Source organism: Engystomops pustulosus, chromosome 6 (genome assembly GCF_040894005.1).
Source record: "Engystomops pustulosus chromosome 6, aEngPut4.maternal, whole genome shotgun sequence".
Taxonomy (NCBI): Eukaryota; Metazoa; Chordata; class Amphibia; order Anura; family Leptodactylidae; genus Engystomops; species Engystomops pustulosus.
Window position 1 is genome coordinate 26,186,862 of NC_092416.1, and position 20,881 is coordinate 26,207,742.

The window sequence follows — 20,881 nt, forward strand, 5'->3', positions numbered from 1 at the left end:
TGTTCCGGCGCTCTTTCACATTTATCATGCAAAGTCCGACAGAATTGTGTTGCACCCCCCGTGTTAAATGTGCACAAAAAAAAGTGGTGCTCTCTGTTGGAGCACTGCAGGGGGCACCAAATTCATGAAGATCGGGCACCAGAAATCCTGAATCTGGTGCACCCTGCACTATACACAGGTAACTGCACATAGTACACACTGCACTGTTCTTTGTAAACATGTCCAAATGATTCTGTACTGAACCCATTTGGGCTCTTGGACACATACAGATTGGTTTTCTCTTCTTGGCTGTAGTGATTTGTCACTGATACCTTACTGATCCATTCTTTCCAATGGGCTTTTTCCCACTTCAGTATTTTTCTACTGCTCAGTGGTCATTTCAGAACCTGCTCTTTTTTTGTTCACCGACAACATTGGATCAGTGGAAAAAAAAATGAAATGTGAAAAACCCCATTGAAAAGAATAGTTCTGTAAGGCATCAGTAAAATATCACTGAAGCCAGGAAGAGAAAACCAATCTGTATGTGTCCATTAGCTAAGATGGCTTCAGTGACAAAAATTGCCAATGTGAATCTGCCCTAAGGCCACATGCAGATGAATGTATGGGGGGAACATGATCCAGCCTCACAATTTGCAGCAATACCACAGCCCCCACACATTTGGGCAGATTTACTAAGGGTCCGCAGCCGCGAATCCGTCAGGTTTTTCCCGAATATTTCCTCTTTGCGCTGTAGTTCACGGGATTCGCGCGACAGAAATCGTGGGCGTGGCCACCGGACAACCCGAAGGATTCGGAAAAACCGCAGAATTTAAAAAGCCATTTGTGTCGCAAGATCAAGCACTCACATACACCAGAAAAAAGCAGGTGAACTCCGGCGGACCTCGGCGCAGCAGCGACACCTGGTGAATATCAGCGCACGGACCTTAGTGAATCCCGGCAGATCCCGAATCAGCGTCGGAGAACCCGCCGCTGGATCGCGACTGGACCGGGTAAGTAAATGTGTCCCATAGTGTCTCACCACAGCGTGACCGAGACGGACGGCTACATAGTGTCCTATATATTATACTTGGATTTCTTTGGAGAGAGGAGGGGTGAGGACCGTTTATCCCTCCTCCCTCCTGCACCCTGCTGTATGTTCGGCCAGATTACATCCCGGGTGAAAATACGTTTGTGTGCATTAACACATAGGGGCACATTTACTTACCCGGTCCAGTCGCAATCCAGCGGCGGTTTCTCCGGCGCTGATTCGGGTTCTGCCGGGATTCACTAAGGTCCGTGCGCCGATATTCACCAGGTGTCGCTGCTGCGCCGAGGTCCGCCGGAGTTCACCTGCTTTTTTCCGGTGTATGTGAGTGCTTGATCTTGCGACACAAATGGCTTTTTAAATTCTGCAGTTTTTCCGAATCCTTCGGGTTGTCCAGTGGCCACGCCCCCGATTTCTGTCGCGCGAAAGTCGGCGCGATTGCGCCAAAAATCAATCGCGTGCGCCACAATCCTGTGAAATACAGCGCAAAGCGGAAATATTCGGGAAAAACCCGACGGATTCGCGGCTTCTGACCCTTAGTAAATGTGCCCCATTGTGTCTTTTGGGCAGGTAATTTGTGCTGATGGTTTTTTTTTTTTTTTTTACTTTTTTAGACTATTTATTTATTTTGTTTATACAAAACTTTCTTTTTTTTTACATTTTTTAACACAGCAATTGCAAAGGCAATTGGCAATACCTTTACTGGGTTCAAAAAGTAATATATAGTGCAATCTAGTGTATATGACTCTGTGATTTAGCATATCTTACTATATTTTCTCTTGCTGCTGTTTGATTCTGGCACTGGAATATATACCTGTAAATTGGAACCATATGTCTCTGCGTCAGCCGCATTTACCATCCTGGGCCTCTCCTATATTATCAACTGGTACCCATAACTGGTGGGACTTCCCCAGCAGGATCATAACAGCCGTGCATCCCCCCTTCTTACATCGTCTCTATCAGCCCGGACTGGTCCAGTAGGACCTTAGACCAGGACTACTCATTTTATGGTTTATAAATCCCTAAATCTGGATTGAGGACCATCAATTACAGTGAAGGGGACTTTCTGAGGAAGAGAGAGCTTGACTTCAGTGTTAAAATCTCCACCTCCTTGACTTTATTCAACCACTTTACATCTCACTTCTCAGTAGATTTTCTGGATGATGGCACCCCACTGGGTCATGAAAGAAACATCATCTGGAAGGTGTTAAGAAACATGTTGGAAACATACTGGTTGTAGATTATTAGGTCAATTTCTGCTGACAGGTTGCCTTTAAGGCCTGTAGTGTATTTTTTCGCTGCTCCTGGAAGTGCTGCTCTTTCTCAGAAGGACCTAATTTCCACCAAAATTTCAAGTCCAGTGAACATTGCAGACGATTTAGTGCACATATTGGTCAATCCACCATGTTGTATCTCCTGCAGGGGGCAGTTCTGAAGCACTGCAGGAGGCGCCATGAGGTCCACCGTCCACCACTGGCAGGTGGCAGGTAAACCTTCATCGCCTGGGGTAATATCCTCCTTGGAGCCTGTTACCAAGCCCCAGGCAAATCCTGAACCGGAGGTGCAGATGTTATCCATTGAGGAAGATTCCTCAGAGAAGAACGTAACCTCACCAGCATTATTTATGCAATGTAAACATTGGGCTGCCATTCATGAATCTGGTGCCCCCTGCACTATACACAAGCAAACTATGCCAAGTGCAGTTAGCCCTGCCACAACAGCTCACCTTGTACGACTGCCAGTACGATTGTGGGCATTGCTGTGGGGCACGGTCAGAAATCACAGCAGTATCCAGAAGAGAAAAGTTTCATGCTTGTTCATATGCATGAGACATTTTACTATGCATAAAACAGTCAATACAAGCATCTATGATGCTTTAGAGGTGTTACAGTTAAAGTGACCTCTGCTTGTAGCAGTAACATTCGCCTTGTCCCTGTCGTGGGGACTTTATTGGGCCACATAAGATCAGGTGGTTATACCCTCCAGTAGCTGAGAGGTGATACTGGTGCCACACTAGTTCCACAGTTGACTGGGAATCAACATGGACGGGAACCTTATTGGGTACTGTAGGGGGTGTTTGGAAGGGTCTATTAAATAATCTTTCAAAGGGAAACTTTAAAAGTGTAGTCCAGTTTCAGAAAATAAGTTCTATGTTTTGTGTAAGGGAGTTATACAATTTTACACTATATTTTCTGTATGAATTTCTCAGAGATCTCTCCTTGCTTTCCATAGAAAAATTCTGTTTGCTTAAAGTGGATAGAAATCTGTCCGTGGCTCGTGCACCTGCGGGTCAATCACATGATCGTGTGTAAGCATAGAAGTTTTTTCTATAGAATACAGATATAGATACAGAAAGTGTATTGGAAAATTGTATAACTTTTCCTTACACAAACAATTATTTGCTCAAAGTGGAAACCACTTGCATTATTTCCTTGTATTTTCTTGTATTTTTCACCCTCCACTGATGGAATTTTCCAGATAACATTGTACCTCTCCCAGACCGTGGCACCTTGTTTCTACTACTGGGAATGGGTAGTAATTTTGGTGCATGATGGGCAGTGGCACCATATGGTGAAATGTTGTAAGGAATTGTAAATTCTAATCCATGGACTGTAGGGGGAGCCAGGGAGTCAATGGTTTAAAAAAAAAGGGGAGAAAACCCTCGGGGGTTGTGTTTCAAAATGTAATGTAAATGCCACTTGTGAACGCTGCCAAAGAGTTTACCGGAATATGCAAAGTCCTGGTAGACCTGTTGTCTGTCTCCTGCATACAGTGAATTATTAGTTATCCAACCACACAGTTTTGACCTCACACTGAACCTTTTATATCATCTTTTGTACATCATTTTATTCCCCTTCATTGCTGCTACCACAATTATATGAATTCAACAATGGAAGCAAATAATTACTTTTATTTTATATTTTGTTTCCATAAAATCACCACTTTATAAATGCATATTTTTGATTAGAAGAGAAGCCAAGTGATAGATTCTTTAAAGGGAACTTATTACAAGGATGTGATTTTTAGCTGGTGACGGGTTCTAATGGCCTCTGCTTTGCTTATTTTAAAAATTCCTCAGCATTCTGACTCATTACGGTAGTGCATAATAGTTTATTTCACATTATCTGGCTCCCTGCTAGCAGCATGTGGTGAGTCGTGGGAGAGGGGCAGCTGCAGCCTGTGTGTGCCTGAGTCAGTCTCCTCTCCTCCACACTTATCCAGCTCCCTCCCCACTTCATGTAATGTGCATAGAGCAGGCAGGAGAGTAAGAATGCATGAGGTGACACAAGCTGCCGCTGCCCCTCGCCCAGGGCTCCCCACACGCTGCTGGCAAGGAAGCAGATAATGTGAATTAAACTTATATAAAGTACTGAAATGATTCAGGATGCTGGCAAAGGCATTTTTTAAATCAGCATAGGCTATTGGAACCTGTCACCAGCTATAAATTTAAATTCTGGTAACAGGTTCATGAAAAGGTAGACGATAGCATTTAGAGCATGTCTAACCCCTTGCTGTACGGAGAGTGGGTTCTCAGGGTCCATGTGTCCTCAGCTCTGGCATGGTGGCTTGCTCCCCCGACAATTTATCCTAAACACATTAAAGCTTTTACTTTTGGAAAAGGTACTGTTGAATTTGTGGAGGCAGAAAGAGGCCGTCCGGTCACACTCGCAGGTCTTTCTCGCGCACCCATTTAGATCCTTGTCATCTGTGCCGGAGACAATGGGGATTAATACACAAGTATCTGATCATAGTGCTGCAGAGCTGACAATCTAGTTCACTAATCATTACATTATGGCAGTGTTCACATGCAGATTTTGTGTTGCATGAGCTGTAAGCTCTGTGCTACAGGTTGTACAATAGGAGGTAGAGATCAGTATTACCACAAATAATGGTTCCAAAAATTCGAATAAAATGATAATTCTTCATCTTAGGCGAGCATCCCATCCTTTCCAAGGTGTCGTAACAGCAGTCGTGGGCATGACAGCACCTGCAAGTGACAAGAAATATCACCGACACAACCAAACGAAACTCCGCACCAAAAAATACCCAAAACTTCTATGGGGACCTATGAATCTTAGGCTTCATTATGGAGAGCCGTGATCTGGTGCCAAAATTTGTGGCTATATCACCGCCCCCATAGAGGATAGACCATCAAGTCCAGACTATTAAATTATCCCGGGTGAATCTAGAAGAAGGAAAAAAACCCTGCAAGGCAAGTTTTTTTTCCCATAAATAAAACTTTCCCTATATTTTGCCAGAATATGGTGGCGGCCACCCAGTTTTCCATGGAGCAGGCAGGGATGATCATCCCTCCTTTTCCCGGTTGCGTTACTCCTCCTTTTGCCTTGGGAGTTACCCGGACGAGCACACAGCCGTGTGTGCATGAGCCCTAAGGTAGAGTTCACATGTTCCACTTGAATTGTGTTAAGAAATGGAATCCAAACAAAACAGGGTGAGGTTGGCTCCATCACAAATGTGATTCAACTGACATACATTTGGATGGTACCAAGCGCCATGGAGGGACTGTGGTGTTTCCTACAAGTTGTCAGCTTCTACACTCTCACCAGGGAGGAGGTCATGTGACAGTGTATAAAGCAGAGCTGGATGTGTACAAAACAGTGGATACAGATGTCTCCTGCACAGAATAGTGAGGTACAAGATCTCCCTGTTCCCTATCAGTCTTTCCACACCAGTCTGTGATTATACAGAACATTTCCCCCCCAAGACAATGAGAATATTACCAACTTGCATCACCACAGAATTATTAGTAGGGACCCTACTCTCAGTAACTACAGGGGTGTAGGGAGGGGTCAAGAGAATGGCTGTCATAAGTTTGAGAAAGCAACAGAAAGGGACACATAAGTTGGGTGATAAGAAAAATTTGGAGGGCTACAGAAAATAGAGCATAAGTTGGGTAGTTACAAAAAAGAGCAGCATATTAACCCTTAGTTGACTTCAGAATGTGGTCCCTTTTCTTTTTATTTACCCTGTTTACCCTAATGTTTGTATTTTTCCATATAGGTTGCTAGTTGATTTTTTTTGAGAAACGAGTTGTACATTTTGAGATGCCTAAAATGTATTAATTGAAGTTTATTAACTGTTTCTGGAGAAGATGGAAAAAAAAACACAAAAATCTGTATTATAACATAACCATCAATGTTATTTTGATGTAAAAGGTATCTGAACCCTTCTTGAAGCTCTCTGCTGTTCCTACTGCGACTAGTGCCTGAGCTCGGCTATTCTACACATTCACAGCTCTTAAAGTAAAGAAGCCTTGTCGCTGCTGGTGATTAAACCTTGTTTTCTTCAGACATAGACAGTGTCCCCTCTTCTTTTGATTTGTTACAACCTGAACAACTTTCCACTATATTTTTGTATGGACCTTTCATAAATGTATATAAATTAATTTTGTACCACCTTAGTCATCTCTTTTTAAGACTAAATAACTGAGATCCTCCATAACCCTTATCATTTTTGTGGTACTTCGTTGTGCCCTGTCCAGCTCCAGGGCATCATTTTTATGGACTATGGACCAGAACTAAAATGCATATAGTAGATGAGGCCAAACCAATGCCTTGTACAGTCGTAAATTAGTGATTTGTTATGTAAACCTAATATGTGATACTGGCTGCTGATACACTGTATCTAAGTCTTTCTATAGCTATGAAGCTGTCACAATCAGAGATCACACTCACCAGTCAATATCATCTACAGGAAATCCTTTCCCTCCCAACCCGCAATGACATCCGTAGACCAAAAAGGAGACAGCCGATCTCTCCGTCATGTAACTTATCATGTCCCCAAATTTTAGAATTGCAGCTTGTGCTCCTATCACCATCACTAGACCTGGAAAGAGACATCGGAATTATAAATCACATAAGGAACCCTAGAAAGTTGGATGACAACCATTATCAGAGCTGTATAAGTATAATTTGTATAATATGTACAGTCGGTCCCCTACTTCAGGACACTCGACTTACAGTTGACCCCTAGTTACAGACGACCCCCTCTGCCCACTGTGACCTCTGGTGAAGTCTCTGGATGTTACTATTGTCCCAGACTGCAATGATCAGCTGTAAGGTGTCTGTAATGAAGCTTTATTGATAATCTTTGGTCCCATTACAGCAAAAAATTTTGAAACTCCAATTGTCCTGGGGCAAATTTTTTTTTTTGTCTGTATCTACAATTATAAAATATACTGTTTCGACTTACATACAAATTCAACTTAAGAACAAACTCATGGACCCTATCTTGTATGTAACCCAGGGACTGCCTGTATGCAGAAGACATTGCCCTGGACCTCAGACGAGTACACGGCCAGGAGGAGGAGGTGGGAGGGGTGAGCGCTCTTCAACCCTCCTCCCTCCATGGGCAAACGAGTAGTCGCCCAACTGTGCTTTCCACACCTTGACCGAGAGCCGTGGGGTGGGGGGTGGGGGGGGGGCGTGATCTGGTCTCAAATCATGCGATGAGATCACAGACCCCTGTACGGCAATGTGAATGAGCCCTAAATTCTACATCACATTTTGCCTGGCACAGAGTTCTGCTAGAAATTGTCCATGGATCCTGGATCCTGGTGCAAGTTATAAAAAAAGCACTGCCACAGCCCACAGCCTACCCGCTTGGTGTAGGTGGAAATAAGCAGCAAGGAATTGCGACATTTAATTTTAAAGAAGCCATGATAAAGACCCACAATAGACATAAACTAGAAAACTTATTGATGCTTCAACTTATAAAGGTGATAACATTAAGGTCTTGATGGATAGGGCCTAGGTTATTTTTACCTCTTGGTATAGAGTTTATCCCCAGCGATATATATTCTGGGCTGGGGGTATACGGGTATTATTTGGAATGGAGTTATTCTAGCCTGCTACACAAGTAGAGGAAAGTGAAGGCCAGTTGTGGGTGAGTGACATAGGAAAGTGGGAGGATGAAAGAATAGAGGCAGAAAGGCAGAAAGAGAAGTAATGTGTATACAGAAGACACCCCGGGACATGAGTGACTAACTCTAGTAAACCCTCAGATTCCAAGAACTACAAATCCAGATTGCCTCAACATGTAGCTGCATCCGAAATAACTGTCCCTGGCTCAGAACTACCAAACACATAATGGGGGAGATTAATCATAAGTCTCTCATGGTAACCAATCAGAGCCCAGCTTTCATTTACCCACAGCCGTTCATAAAATGAAAGCTGAGCTCTGATTGGGTTTCCATGGCAACTACAACAGTTTTACCTCAGAAACTTGATGATAAATCTCCCTAGATGGCAGGTGTAATCACTGACCACTCTAGCCTGGCACATGAAAATGTGATATATCACCCAATAATATGTCCAGGGGTGCTGCAAGTGCCCGTCTCTGTTTACATTAATCTAAGCACTTACTTTTATATTCAGGATGTAAATTATTCCTATTAAAAGAGAAGTCCAATGCACTAGAACGCACCATTTTAATTTGTTTTTCTATGACGCAGGAAGTGCAGGCTATTAGTTCCCGTCACACGCAGTATGCCTGCTGTGCGGCCATACCGCCGTGTACTGGAGGTGAGGAGGAGGTGACCCCTCCTTCCTCCATAGACAACACCGGTGCACGGCCGCACACTTACAGAAAGATAGAGCATGCTCTATCTTTTTGCGGTGTGTGACCCGGATCGGTGCCACACATGTGTGGCATCGTATCCCCGCCGTGCTGCTATTGCCGTCTATGGGGACGTACATGCGGCCTCAAATTTGCGGCCGCATGTATGTCGCCGCAAACGGCCATGTGAATGAACACTAATAAACAACTGGGGGGATGTGATAACTGGGGACAGAGATATTTATTGAACCAGGCCTTGTTGCCCTTAGCAACCAAATCCCACTTTCATAATCCGCAGCTTCCATAACACAGCAGCGCTAATTGCTTACTGTGGGCCAAGTATTTTATTCAATAAACTTTATTTATAGTGTCCTAGACTGTACTTACAGGTTCCCAGGAGGGTGAGCAGGGAGGACGCCATATTTTATCAATCACAGCAACCAGAAGGAGACTGTAGGATCCGATATCTGGTGTAATAAAGAGAGAAACCAGGAGAATGCAGATCACTGAGGGGCAGAGTCAGGGGCATAACTACAGTGGTAGCAGCCATAGCAGCGATGGGGCCCACAGTGTCAGGGGGCCCCATTATCCACCTTCCACAAGGAATTGAGGATGTGCACCATTATATACATATTATGCTGCACATTATTAAACATAATGGGGCACATTTACTTACCCGGCCCATTCGCGATCCAGCGGCGCGTTCTCTGCACAGGATTCGGGTCCGGCTGGGATTTAAGATGGTAGTTCCTCCGCCGTCCACCAGGTGGCGCTGCAGCGCCGAAAATAATCTTAACGCCCCGGAATGCACCATCCCATAGAAGGTGAAGGTGAGCGCTCCCCAAGCGACACATTTTCGGTTTTTAAATGCGGCGGTTTTTCCGAATACGTCGGGTTTTCGTTCGGCCACGCCCCCCCGATTTCTGTCGCGCGCATGCCGGCCCCGATGCGCCACAATCCGATCGCGTGCGCCAAAAACCCGGGGCAATTCATGTACAAGCGGCGCAAATCGGAAATATTCGGGTAACACGTCGGGAAAACGCGAATCGGGCCCTTAGTAAATGACCCCCAATATGTATATAAGAGGGCTTATCTTCCACAGTACACAGCTGAGCCAGGAGCTCAGACAAGAACGGGAGGGGACAGCAGGATCGGAGCACTAATAATCTCTCATCTCTAGCTATCTGCTGTCAGCAGCTACTGGGTTGAATGAATGTATGAGTGTATGACTTTATGTATGTGTATATATGAGTGTAAAATGTGTGTGATTGTATAAACGTGTGTGTACTAACATGTATTCATTTTTTTAAGAGGTAGGACTTCCCAGGCAGAAGCCTTTCTCTCCTAGTAATGTCACTGGGCAGAGTAGTGATAAATGTGCAATACAGCAGATCAGTCAAGTGGCGATCCCCACCATACGCTAGTGTCATACAGCAGTGTCACCATACACTAGTGTCATACAGCAGTGTCACCATACACTAGTGTCATACAGCAGTGTCACCATACACTAGTGTCATACAGTAGTGTCATACAGTAGTATCATACAGCAGTGTCATACAGCAGTGTCATACAGCAGTGTCATACAGCAGTGTCATACAGCAGTATCACCATACAGTAGTATCATACACCAGTATCACCATACAATAGTGTCATACAGCAGTGTCACCATACACTAGTGTCATACAGCAGTGTCACTATATACTAGTGTCATACAGCAGTGTCACCATACATAAGTATCATACAGCAGTGTCACCATATACTAGTGTCATACAGCAGTGTCACCATACAGTAGTGTCATACAGCAGTGTCACCATACACTAGTATCATACAGCAGTGTCACCATACAGTAGTGTCATACAGCAGTGTCACCATACATAAGTATCATACAGCAGTGTCACCATATACTAGTGTCATACAGCAGTGTCACCATACAGTAGTGTCATACAGCAGTGTCACCATACAGTAGTATCATACAGCAGTGTCACCATACAGTAGTGTCATACAGCATTGTCACCATGCACTAGTGTCATACAGCAGTATCACCATACAGCAGTGTCATACAGCAGTGTCACCATACAGTAGTGTCATACAGCAGTGTCACCATACACTAGTATAATACAGCAGTGTCATACAGCAGTATCACCATACACTAGTATCATACAGCAGTGTCACCATACAGTAGTGTCATACAGCAGTATCACCATACACTAGTGTCATACAGCAGTGTCACCATACACTAGTGTCATACAGCAGTATCACCATACACTAGTATCATACAGCAGTGTCACCATACAGTAGTGTCATAAAGCAGTATCACCATACACTAGTATCATACAGTAATGTCACCATACACTAGTATCATACAGCAGTGTCACCATACAGTAGTATCATACAGCAGTGTCACCATACAATAGTGTCATACAGCAGTGTCACCATACACTAGTATCATACAGCATTGTCACCATACAGTAGTATCATACAGCAGTATCACCATACACTAGTATCATACAGCAGTGTTACCGTACACAAGTGTCATACAGCAGTGTCACCATACAGCAGTGTCACCATACAGCAGTGTCACCATACACTAGTGTCACCATACAGCAGTATCACCATACAGTAGTATCATACAGCAGTATCATCATACACTTTTATCATACAGCAGTGTCACCATACAGTAGTATCATACAGCAGTGTCAAAGTACACTAGTGTCATACAGCAGTGTCACCATACAGTAGTGTCATACAGCAGTATCACCATACAGCAGTGTCATCATACACTAGTGTCATACAGCAGTGTCATCATACAGCAGTGTCACCATACACTAGTGTCACCCAGCAGTGTCACCATACAGCAGTGTCACCATACAGTAGTGTCATACAGCAGTGTCACCATACACTAGTGTTACACAGCAGTGTCACCATACAGTAGTGGCAACATACAGTAGTGTCATACAGCAGTGTCACCATACAGCAGTGTCACCATACACTAGTGTCACCATACAGCAGTATCACCATACAGTAGTATCATACAGCAGTGTCACCATATAGCAGTATCATACAGCAGTATCATCATACACTAGGGTCATACAGCTGTATCACCATACACTAGTATCATACAGCAGAGTCACCATACAGTAGTGTCATAAAGCAGTGTCACCATACAGTAATATCATACAGCAGTATCACCATACACTAGTGTCATACAGCAGTGTCACCATACACTAGTATAATACAGCAGTGTCAAACAGCAGTATCACCATACACTAGTATCATACAGCAGTGTCACCATACACTAGTGTCATACAGCAGTATCACCATACACTAGTATCATACAGCAGTGTCACCATACAGTAGTGTCATAAAGCAGTATCACCATACACTAGTATCATACAGTAGTGTCACCATACACTAGTATCATACAGCAGTGTCACCATACAGTAGTATCATACAGCAGTGTCACCATACAATAGTGTCATACAGCAGTGTCACCATACACTAGTATCATACAGCATTGTCACCATACAGTAGTATCATACAGCAGTATCATACAGCAGTGTCACCGTACACAAGTGTCATACAGCAGTGTCACCATACAGCAGTGTCACCATACAGCAGTGTCACCATACACTAGTGTCACCATACAGCAGTATCACCATACAGTAGTATCATACAGCAGTATCATCATACACTTTTATCATACAGCAGTGTCACCATACAGTAGTATCATACAGCAGTGTCAAAGTACACTAGTGTCATACAGCAGTATCACCATACAGCAGTGTCATCATACACTAATGTTAAATATTATTGATGAACAATATTCTAATTTGGGTGTGAAAATGTACTCAATCATGAGTGTAAGATAAGGACCATGTATGGGCAGCATTGGTATTATATTGTTGTATGTACATTCTTGACATATACCTAAAAAAAACCTATGGAAGGAAGCAACCTTCCCCCAACCACATCCATATGGCTTTACTATATAATGGTCTCTGTGTAAGCTGGTCATAAAGGAATGTTACCATATATGGTTATGGACAAGGCCAATGGATGAGTTTGGCTCACAATGTAACTCTATAGGAGTGTACTCTTTATAAGTGACTCTGTCCAAGGGGGGGGGGGGGGGAAACATTGAGCATATCACACACACCAAGCTCGCTCACACGCTGACATATGGAGGAGATTTAAGGACACAAGATGGAGATGAAGAATGAAGGAAGAAAAGACCAACACAAGATGAAGAAACCTTCACCTGAACATAATTTCATGGACTGACTGACTGTAACACATGACTAATAATCTGCACAAGTATTCTGCAACCTGGACGACGACAATAAACGTAACTTTTTATAATAATTACTCTTAGTCCTTCTATTTTTGGAAGAACATACTAAAGTACGCGGGAAAGATTTTATATTCAAAACGATTTTTATTACAACTAGTGTCATACAGCAGTGTCACCATACAGCAGTGTCACCATACAGTAGTGTCATACAGCAGTGTCACCATACAGTAGTATCATACAGCAATGTCACCATACACTATTGTCATACAGCAGTGTCACCATACAGTAGTGTCACCATACACTAGTGTTACACAGCAGTGTCACCATACAGTAGTGTCATACAGCAGTGTCACCATACAGCAGTGTCACCATACACTAGTGTCACCATACAGTAGTGTCATACAGCAGTGTCACCATACACTAGTGTCATACAGCAGTATCACCATACAGTAGTATCATACAGCAGTGTCACCATATAGTAGTATCATACAGCAGTATCATCATACACTAGTGTCATACAGCAGTATAACCATACAGTAGTGTCATACAGCTGTATCACCATACACTAGTATCATACAGCAGAGTCACCATACAGTAGTGTCATAAAGCAGTGTCACCATACAGTAATATCATACAGCAGTATCACCATACACTAGTGTCATACAGCAGTGTCACCATACACTAGTATAATACAGCAGTGTCAAACAGCAGTATCACCATACACTAGTATCATACAGCAGTGTCACCATACACTAGTGTCATACAGCAGTATCACCATACACTAGTATCATACAGCAGTGTCACCATACAGTAGTGTCATAAAGCAGTATCACCATACACTAGTATCATACAGTAGTGTCACCATACACTAGTATCATACAGCAGTGTCACCATACAGTAGTATCATACAGCAGTGTCACCATACAATAGTGTCATACAGCAGTGTCACCATACACTAGTATCATACAGCATTGTCACCATACAGTAGTATCATACAGCAGTATCACCATACACTAGTGTCATACAGCAGTATCACCATACACTAGTATCATACAGCAGTGTCACCATACAGTAGTGTCATAAAGCAGTATCACCATACACTAGTATCATACAGTAGTGTCACCATACACTAGTATCATACAGCAGTGTCACCATACAGTAGTATCATACAGCAGTGTCACCATACAATAGTGTCATACAGCAGTGTCACCATACACTAGTATCATACAGCATTGTCACCATACAGCAGTATCATACAGCAGTGTCACCGTACACAAGTGTCATACAGCAGTGTCACCATACAGCAGTGTCACCATACAGCAGTGTCACCATACACTAGTGTCACCATACAGCAGTATCACCATACAGTAGTATCATACAGCAGTATCATCATACACTTTTATCATACAGCAGTGTCACCATACAGTAGTATCATACAGCAGTGTCAAAGTACACTAGTGTCATACAGCAGTGTCACCATACAGTAGTATCATACAGCAGTGTCAAAGTACACTAGTGTCATACAGCAGTGTCACCATACACTAGTATCATACAGCAGTGTCAAAGTACACTAGTGTCATACAGCAGTATCACCATACAGCAGTGTCATCATACACTAATGTTAAATATTATTGATGAACAATATTCTAATTTGGGTGTGAAAATGTACTCAATCATGAGTGTAAGATAAGGACCATGTATGGGCAGCATTGGTATTATATTGTTGTATGTACATTCTTGACATATACCTAAAAAAAACCTATGGAAGGAAGCAACCTTCCCCCAACCACATCCATATGGCTTTACTATATAATGGTCTCTGTGTAAGCTGGTCATAAAGGAATGTTACCATATATGGTTATGGACAAGGCCAATGGATGAGTTTGGCTCACAATGTAACTCTATAGGAGTGTACTCTTTATAAGTGACTCTGTCCAAGGGGGGGGGGGGGGAAACATTGAGCATATCACACACACCAAGCTCGCTCACACGCTGACATATGGAGGAGATTTAAGGACACAAGATGGAGATGAAGAATGAAGGAAGAAAAGACCAACACAAGATGAAGAAACCTTCACCTGAACATAATTTCATGGACTGACTGACTGTAACACATGACTAATAATCTGCACAAGTATTCTGCAACCTGGACGACGACAATAAACGTAACTTTTTATAATAATTACTCTTAGTCCTTCTATTTTTGGAAGAACATACTAAAGTACGCGGGAAAGATTTTATATTCAAAACGATTTTTATTACAACTAGTGTCATACAGCAGTGTCACCATACAGCAGTGTCACCATACAGTAGTGTCATACAGCAGTGTCACCATACAGTAGTATCATACAGCAATGTCACCATACACTATTGTCATACAGCAGTGTCACCATACAGTAGTGTCACCATACACTAGTGTTACACAGCAGTGTCACCATACAGTAGTGGCAACATACAGTAGTGTCATACAGCAGTGTCACCATACAGCAGTGTCACCATACACTAGTGTCACCATACAGTAGTGTCATACAGCAGTGTCACCATACACTAGTGTCATACAGCAGTATCACCATACAGTAGTATCATACAGCAGTGTCACCATATAGTAGTATCATACAGCAGTATCATCATACACTAGTGTCATACAGCAGTATAACCATACAGTAGTGTCATACAGCAGCGTCACCATACAGTAGTGTAATACAGCAGTGTCACCATACACTAGTGTCATACAGCAGTGTCACCATACACTAGTGTCACCATACAGCAGTATCACCATACAGTAGTGTCATACAGCAGTATCACCATACACTAGTGTCATACAGCAGTGTCACCATAAACTAGTGTCATACAGCAGTATCACCATACACTAGTATCATACAGCAGTGTCACCATACAGGAGTGTCATAAAGCAGTATCACCATACACTAGTATCATACAGTAGTGTCACCATACACTAGTATCATACAGCAGTGTCACCATACAGTAGTATCATACAGCAGTGTCACCATACAATAGTGTCATACAGCAGTGTCACCATACACTAGTATCATACAGCAGTGTCACCATACAGTAGTATCATACAGCAGTATCATACAGCAGTGTCACCGTACACAAGTGTCATACAGCAGTGTCACCATACAGCAGTGTCACCATACACTAGTGTCACCATACAGCAGTATCACCATACAGTATTATCATACAGCAGTGTCACCATACAGTAGTATTATACAGCAGTATCATCATACACTAGTATCATACAGCAGTGTCACCATACAGTAGTATCATACAGCAGTGTCACCGTACACTAGTGTCATACAGCAGTGTCACCATACAGTAGGGTCATACAGCAGTATCACCATACAGCAGTGTCACCATACACTAGTGTCATACAGCAGTGTCACCATACAGCAGTATCACCATACAGTAGTATCATACAGCAGTGTCACCATACAGTAGTATCATACAGCAGTATCATCATACACTAGTATCATACAGCAGTGTCACCATACAGTAGTATCATACAGCAGTGTCACCGTACACTAGTGTCATACAGCAGTGTCGCCATACAGTAGTTTCATACAGCAGTATCACCATACAGCAGTGTCACCATACCCTAGTGTCATACAGCAGTGTCACCATACACCAGTGTCACCATACAGCAGTGTCACCATACACTAGTGTCACCCAGCAGTGTCACCATACAGCAGTGTCACCATACAGCAGTGTCATACAGCAGTGTCACCATACACTAGGGTTACACAGCAGTGTCACCATACAGTAGTGGCAACATACAGTAGTGTCATACAGCAGTGTCACCATACAGCAGTGTCACCATACAGTAGTGTCATACAGCAGCGTCACCATACAGTAGTGTCATACAGCAGTGTCACCATACAGTAGTGTAATACAGCAGTGTCACCATACACTAGTGTCATACAGCAGTGTTACCGTACATTAATATCATACAGCAGTATAACCATACAGTAGTGTCATACAGCAGCGTCACCATACAGTAGTGTCATACAGCAGTGTCACCATACAGTAGTTTCATACAGCAGTGTCACCATTCACTAGTGTTATACAGCAGTGTCACCATACAGCAGTGTTACTATACACTAGTGTCACCATACAGCAGTATCACCATACAGTAGTATCATACAGCAGTGTCACCATATAGTAGTATCATACAGCAGTATCATCATACACTAGTATCATACAGCAGTGTCACCATACAGTAGTATCATACAGCAGTGTCACCGTACACTAGTGTCATACAGCAGTGTCACCATACAGTAGTGTCATACAGCAGTATCACCATACAGCAGTGTCACCATACACTAGTGTCATACAGCAGTGTCACCATACACTAGTGTCACCATACAGCAGTGTCACCATACAGCAGTGTCACCATACACTAGTGTCACCCAGCAGTGTCACCATACAGCAGTGTCACCATACAGCAGTGTCACCATACACTAGTATCATACAGCAGTGTCACCATACACTAGTGTTACAAAGCAGTGTCACCATACAGTAGTGTCAACATACAGTAGTGTCGTACAGCAGTGTCACCATACACTAGTGTTACAAAGCAGTGTCACCATACAGTAGTGTCAACATACAGTAGTGTCATACAGCAGTGTCACCATACAGCAGTGTCACCATACAGTAGTGTCATACAGCAGCGTCACCATACAGTAGTGTCATACAGCAGTGTCACCATACACTAGTGTCATACAGCAGTGTCACCATACAGTAGTTCCAGGATGGTTAGGAGGTATTGTTCCTACCAAGGGGGACATTTGGGGGACATGTCAGTCACACAGAGTCAGTCACACGATAGGGGCAGTCGCTGGGTTACATGCATGATAAGTTATTTTGGTGTGTAGTCCGTTACTAAAGTAATCTGGAATCTGAAGGGGCCACTTGTGCCAAATTATCAGTATTCGGGTGGGAGGAGCTGCTTACAATGTCACCACCTCATTTTACAGTCACATCAGGCAAACAAATGTTTAAAAAAAATTTTGTTTGTTAGATTTAAAATTTTAAAATATTTAGACACATGAATTGTGAGACCACTTTTGGGGTATATGTTGCTGAATTTGTGTTTTGCACCTATCCTAAATTAAAAGATATATTATCGGAACATATTACAGGAGCAAATCCTAAAGCTATTTCCAGCACTCGTAACTTAAAGGTTTTATCCAAACATTTTTGGGACATAAACTAGTATCATATAGCAGTATCACCATACACTAGTGTCATACAGCAGTGTCACCATAAAGTAATGTCATACAGCAGTGTCACCATACAGTAGTGTCTTACAGCAGTGTCACCATACAGTAGTATCATACAGCAGCGTCACCATACAGTAGTATCATACAGCAGTATCACCATACACTAGTATCATACAGCAGTGTCACCATACACTAGTGTCATACAGCAGTGTCACCATACAGTAGTATCATACAGCAGTATCACCATACACTAGTATCATACAGCAGTGTCACCATACACTAGTATCATACAGCAGTGTCACCATAAAGTAATGTCATACAGCAGTATCACCATACAGTAGTGTCTTACAGCAGTGTCACCATACACTAGTGTCATACAGCAGCGTCACCATACAGTAGTATCATACAGCAGCGTCACCATAAAGTAATGATACAGCAGTATCACCATACACTAGTGTCATACAGCAGTGTCACCATAAAGTAATGTCATACAGCAGTATCACCATACAGTAGTGTCTTACAGCAGTGTCACCATACACTAGTGTCATACAGCAGTATCACCATACAGTAGTATCATACAGCAGTGTCACCATACATTAGTGTCATACAGCAGTGTCACCGTACAGTAGTGTCATACAGCAGTGTCACAATACATTAGTGTCATACAGCAGTGTCACCGTACAGTAGTGTCATACAGCAGTGTCACCATACACTAGTGTTATACAGCAGTATCACTGTACAGTAGTGTCATACAGCAGTGTCACCATACAGCAGTGTCACCATACAGCAGCATCACCATACAGTAGTATCACCATTCAGCAGTGTCACCATACAGTAGTGTCATACAGCAGTATCACCATACACTAGTATCATACAGCAGGGTCACCATACAGTAGTATCATACAGCAGTGTCACCATACAGTAGTGTTATACAGCAGTATCACCATACAGTAGTGTCATACAGCAGCGTCACCATACACTAGTGTCACACAGCAGTGTCACCATACAGTAGTATCATACACCAGTATCACCATACACTAGTGTCATACAGCAGTGTCACCATACACTAGTATCATACACCAGTATCACCATACAATAGTGTCATACAGCAGTGTTACCATACAGCAGTGTCACCATACAATAGTATCATACAGCAGTGTCACCATACAGTAGTATCATACAGCAGTGTCATCATACAGCAGTGTCACCATACAGTAGTATCATACAGCAGTGTCACCATACAGCAGTGTCACCATACAATAGTATCATACAGCAGTGTCACCATACAGTAGTATCATACAGCAGTGTCATCATACAGCAGTGTCACCATACAGTAGTATCATACAGCAGTGTCACCATACAGCAGTGTCACCATACAATAGTATCATACAGCAGTGTCACCATACAGTAGTATCATACAGCAGTGTCATCATACAGCAGTGTCACCATACAGTAGTATCATACAGCAGTGTCACCATACAGCAGTGTCACCATACAATAGTATCATACAGCAGTGTCACCATACAGTAGTATCATACAGCAGTGTCACCATACAGCAGTGTCACTATACAGTAGTGTCATACAGCAGTGTCACCATACAATAGTGTCATACAGCAGTGTCACCATACAATAGTATCATACAGCAGTGTCACCATACAGTAGTATCATACAGTAGTATCATACAGCAGTGTCACCATACAGTAGTGTCATACAGCAGTATCACCATACAGTAGTGTCATACAGCAGTGTCACCATACAGTAGTATCATACAGCAGTGTCACCATACAATAATGTCATACAGCAGTGTCATACAGCAGTGTCACCATACAGTAGTATCATACAGCAGTGTCATACAGCAGTGTCACCATACAGTAGTATCATACAGCAGTGTCACCATACAGCAGTGTCACCATACAGTAGTGTCATACAGCAGTGTCACCATACAGCTGTGTCACACAATACAGCAGTAACATGCAGCAGTCAATCATACAATAATGACAGACAGCAGTATCATAATATAATAGTGTCATACAGCAATTTTATAATACAATAGTGTCAGCAGTAGGACATAAGGGGCGGTGTGCTTTGAAAGAATTGTGTGCCCCTTACACCACCCCCTAGTATTCCCACACATTGTAACACCCACCTTAGTGGCCCCTGTGTCCCAACCACACTTTAAATTACCTGCATCCTAGAGAATGCCCCAATTCTATCCTGACATTGCGGCCAAATTCTCTGCTAGATTGTGGCTCCCATTCCTTCCTCTCCCTTTTGCTCCCTTTTATTTTCTGCTGTCCCTCATATTGTGGTCCCTCCGATCCTTGATGCTGTACAATAAAAACAAAGAACATCAGTTACCTACCTTGTCCGTTCCCTGGCAGTAGTCCTGCTGTATACAGCTCTGAAGATGGTAGATGCCATTGCACATTATTATATTGCACCCGATTGCAAACAGTCACAATAGAGGCTTAATGTTTCTGCAGGGGATCCTTGCATCACCACTGCATTCACTTCTATCCTCGTCTGGAGAAATCTTAAATTCTCCTATCGGTTCCAGGATGGTTAGGAGGTATTGTTCCAACCTCGGGGGACATTTTGGGGACATGTCAGTCACACGATAGGGGCAGTCGCTGGGTTACATGCATGATAAGTTCTTTTGGTGTGTAGTCCGTTACTAAAGTAAGGACAGTCATACAATTATATCTGTGTCCTACAGAAGCCGTCACAGGGTAGACAGTCTCCAGGAAT

At 42.9% G+C, this 20,881-nt stretch overlaps 1 protein-coding gene across 1 annotated transcript; it reads right to left on the reverse strand.

Moving 5' to 3' along the window:
• Nucleotides 1–3,724: 3,724 nt before the first annotated feature.
• LOC140134690 (basic phospholipase A2 caudoxin-like) lies at nucleotides 3,725–20,881 on the reverse strand. Its single transcript, XM_072155177.1, has 5 exons — nucleotides 20,496–20,881; nucleotides 8,990–9,069; nucleotides 6,721–6,871; nucleotides 4,906–5,012; nucleotides 3,725–4,730 (listed from the first exon to the last, which is right to left on the reverse strand). The coding sequence occupies exons 2-5, from the start codon at nucleotides 9,021–9,023 to the stop codon at nucleotides 4,573–4,575; spliced, it is 450 nt and encodes a 149-aa protein (XP_072011278.1). The 5' UTR covers nucleotides 9,024–9,069; nucleotides 20,496–20,881; the 3' UTR covers nucleotides 3,725–4,572.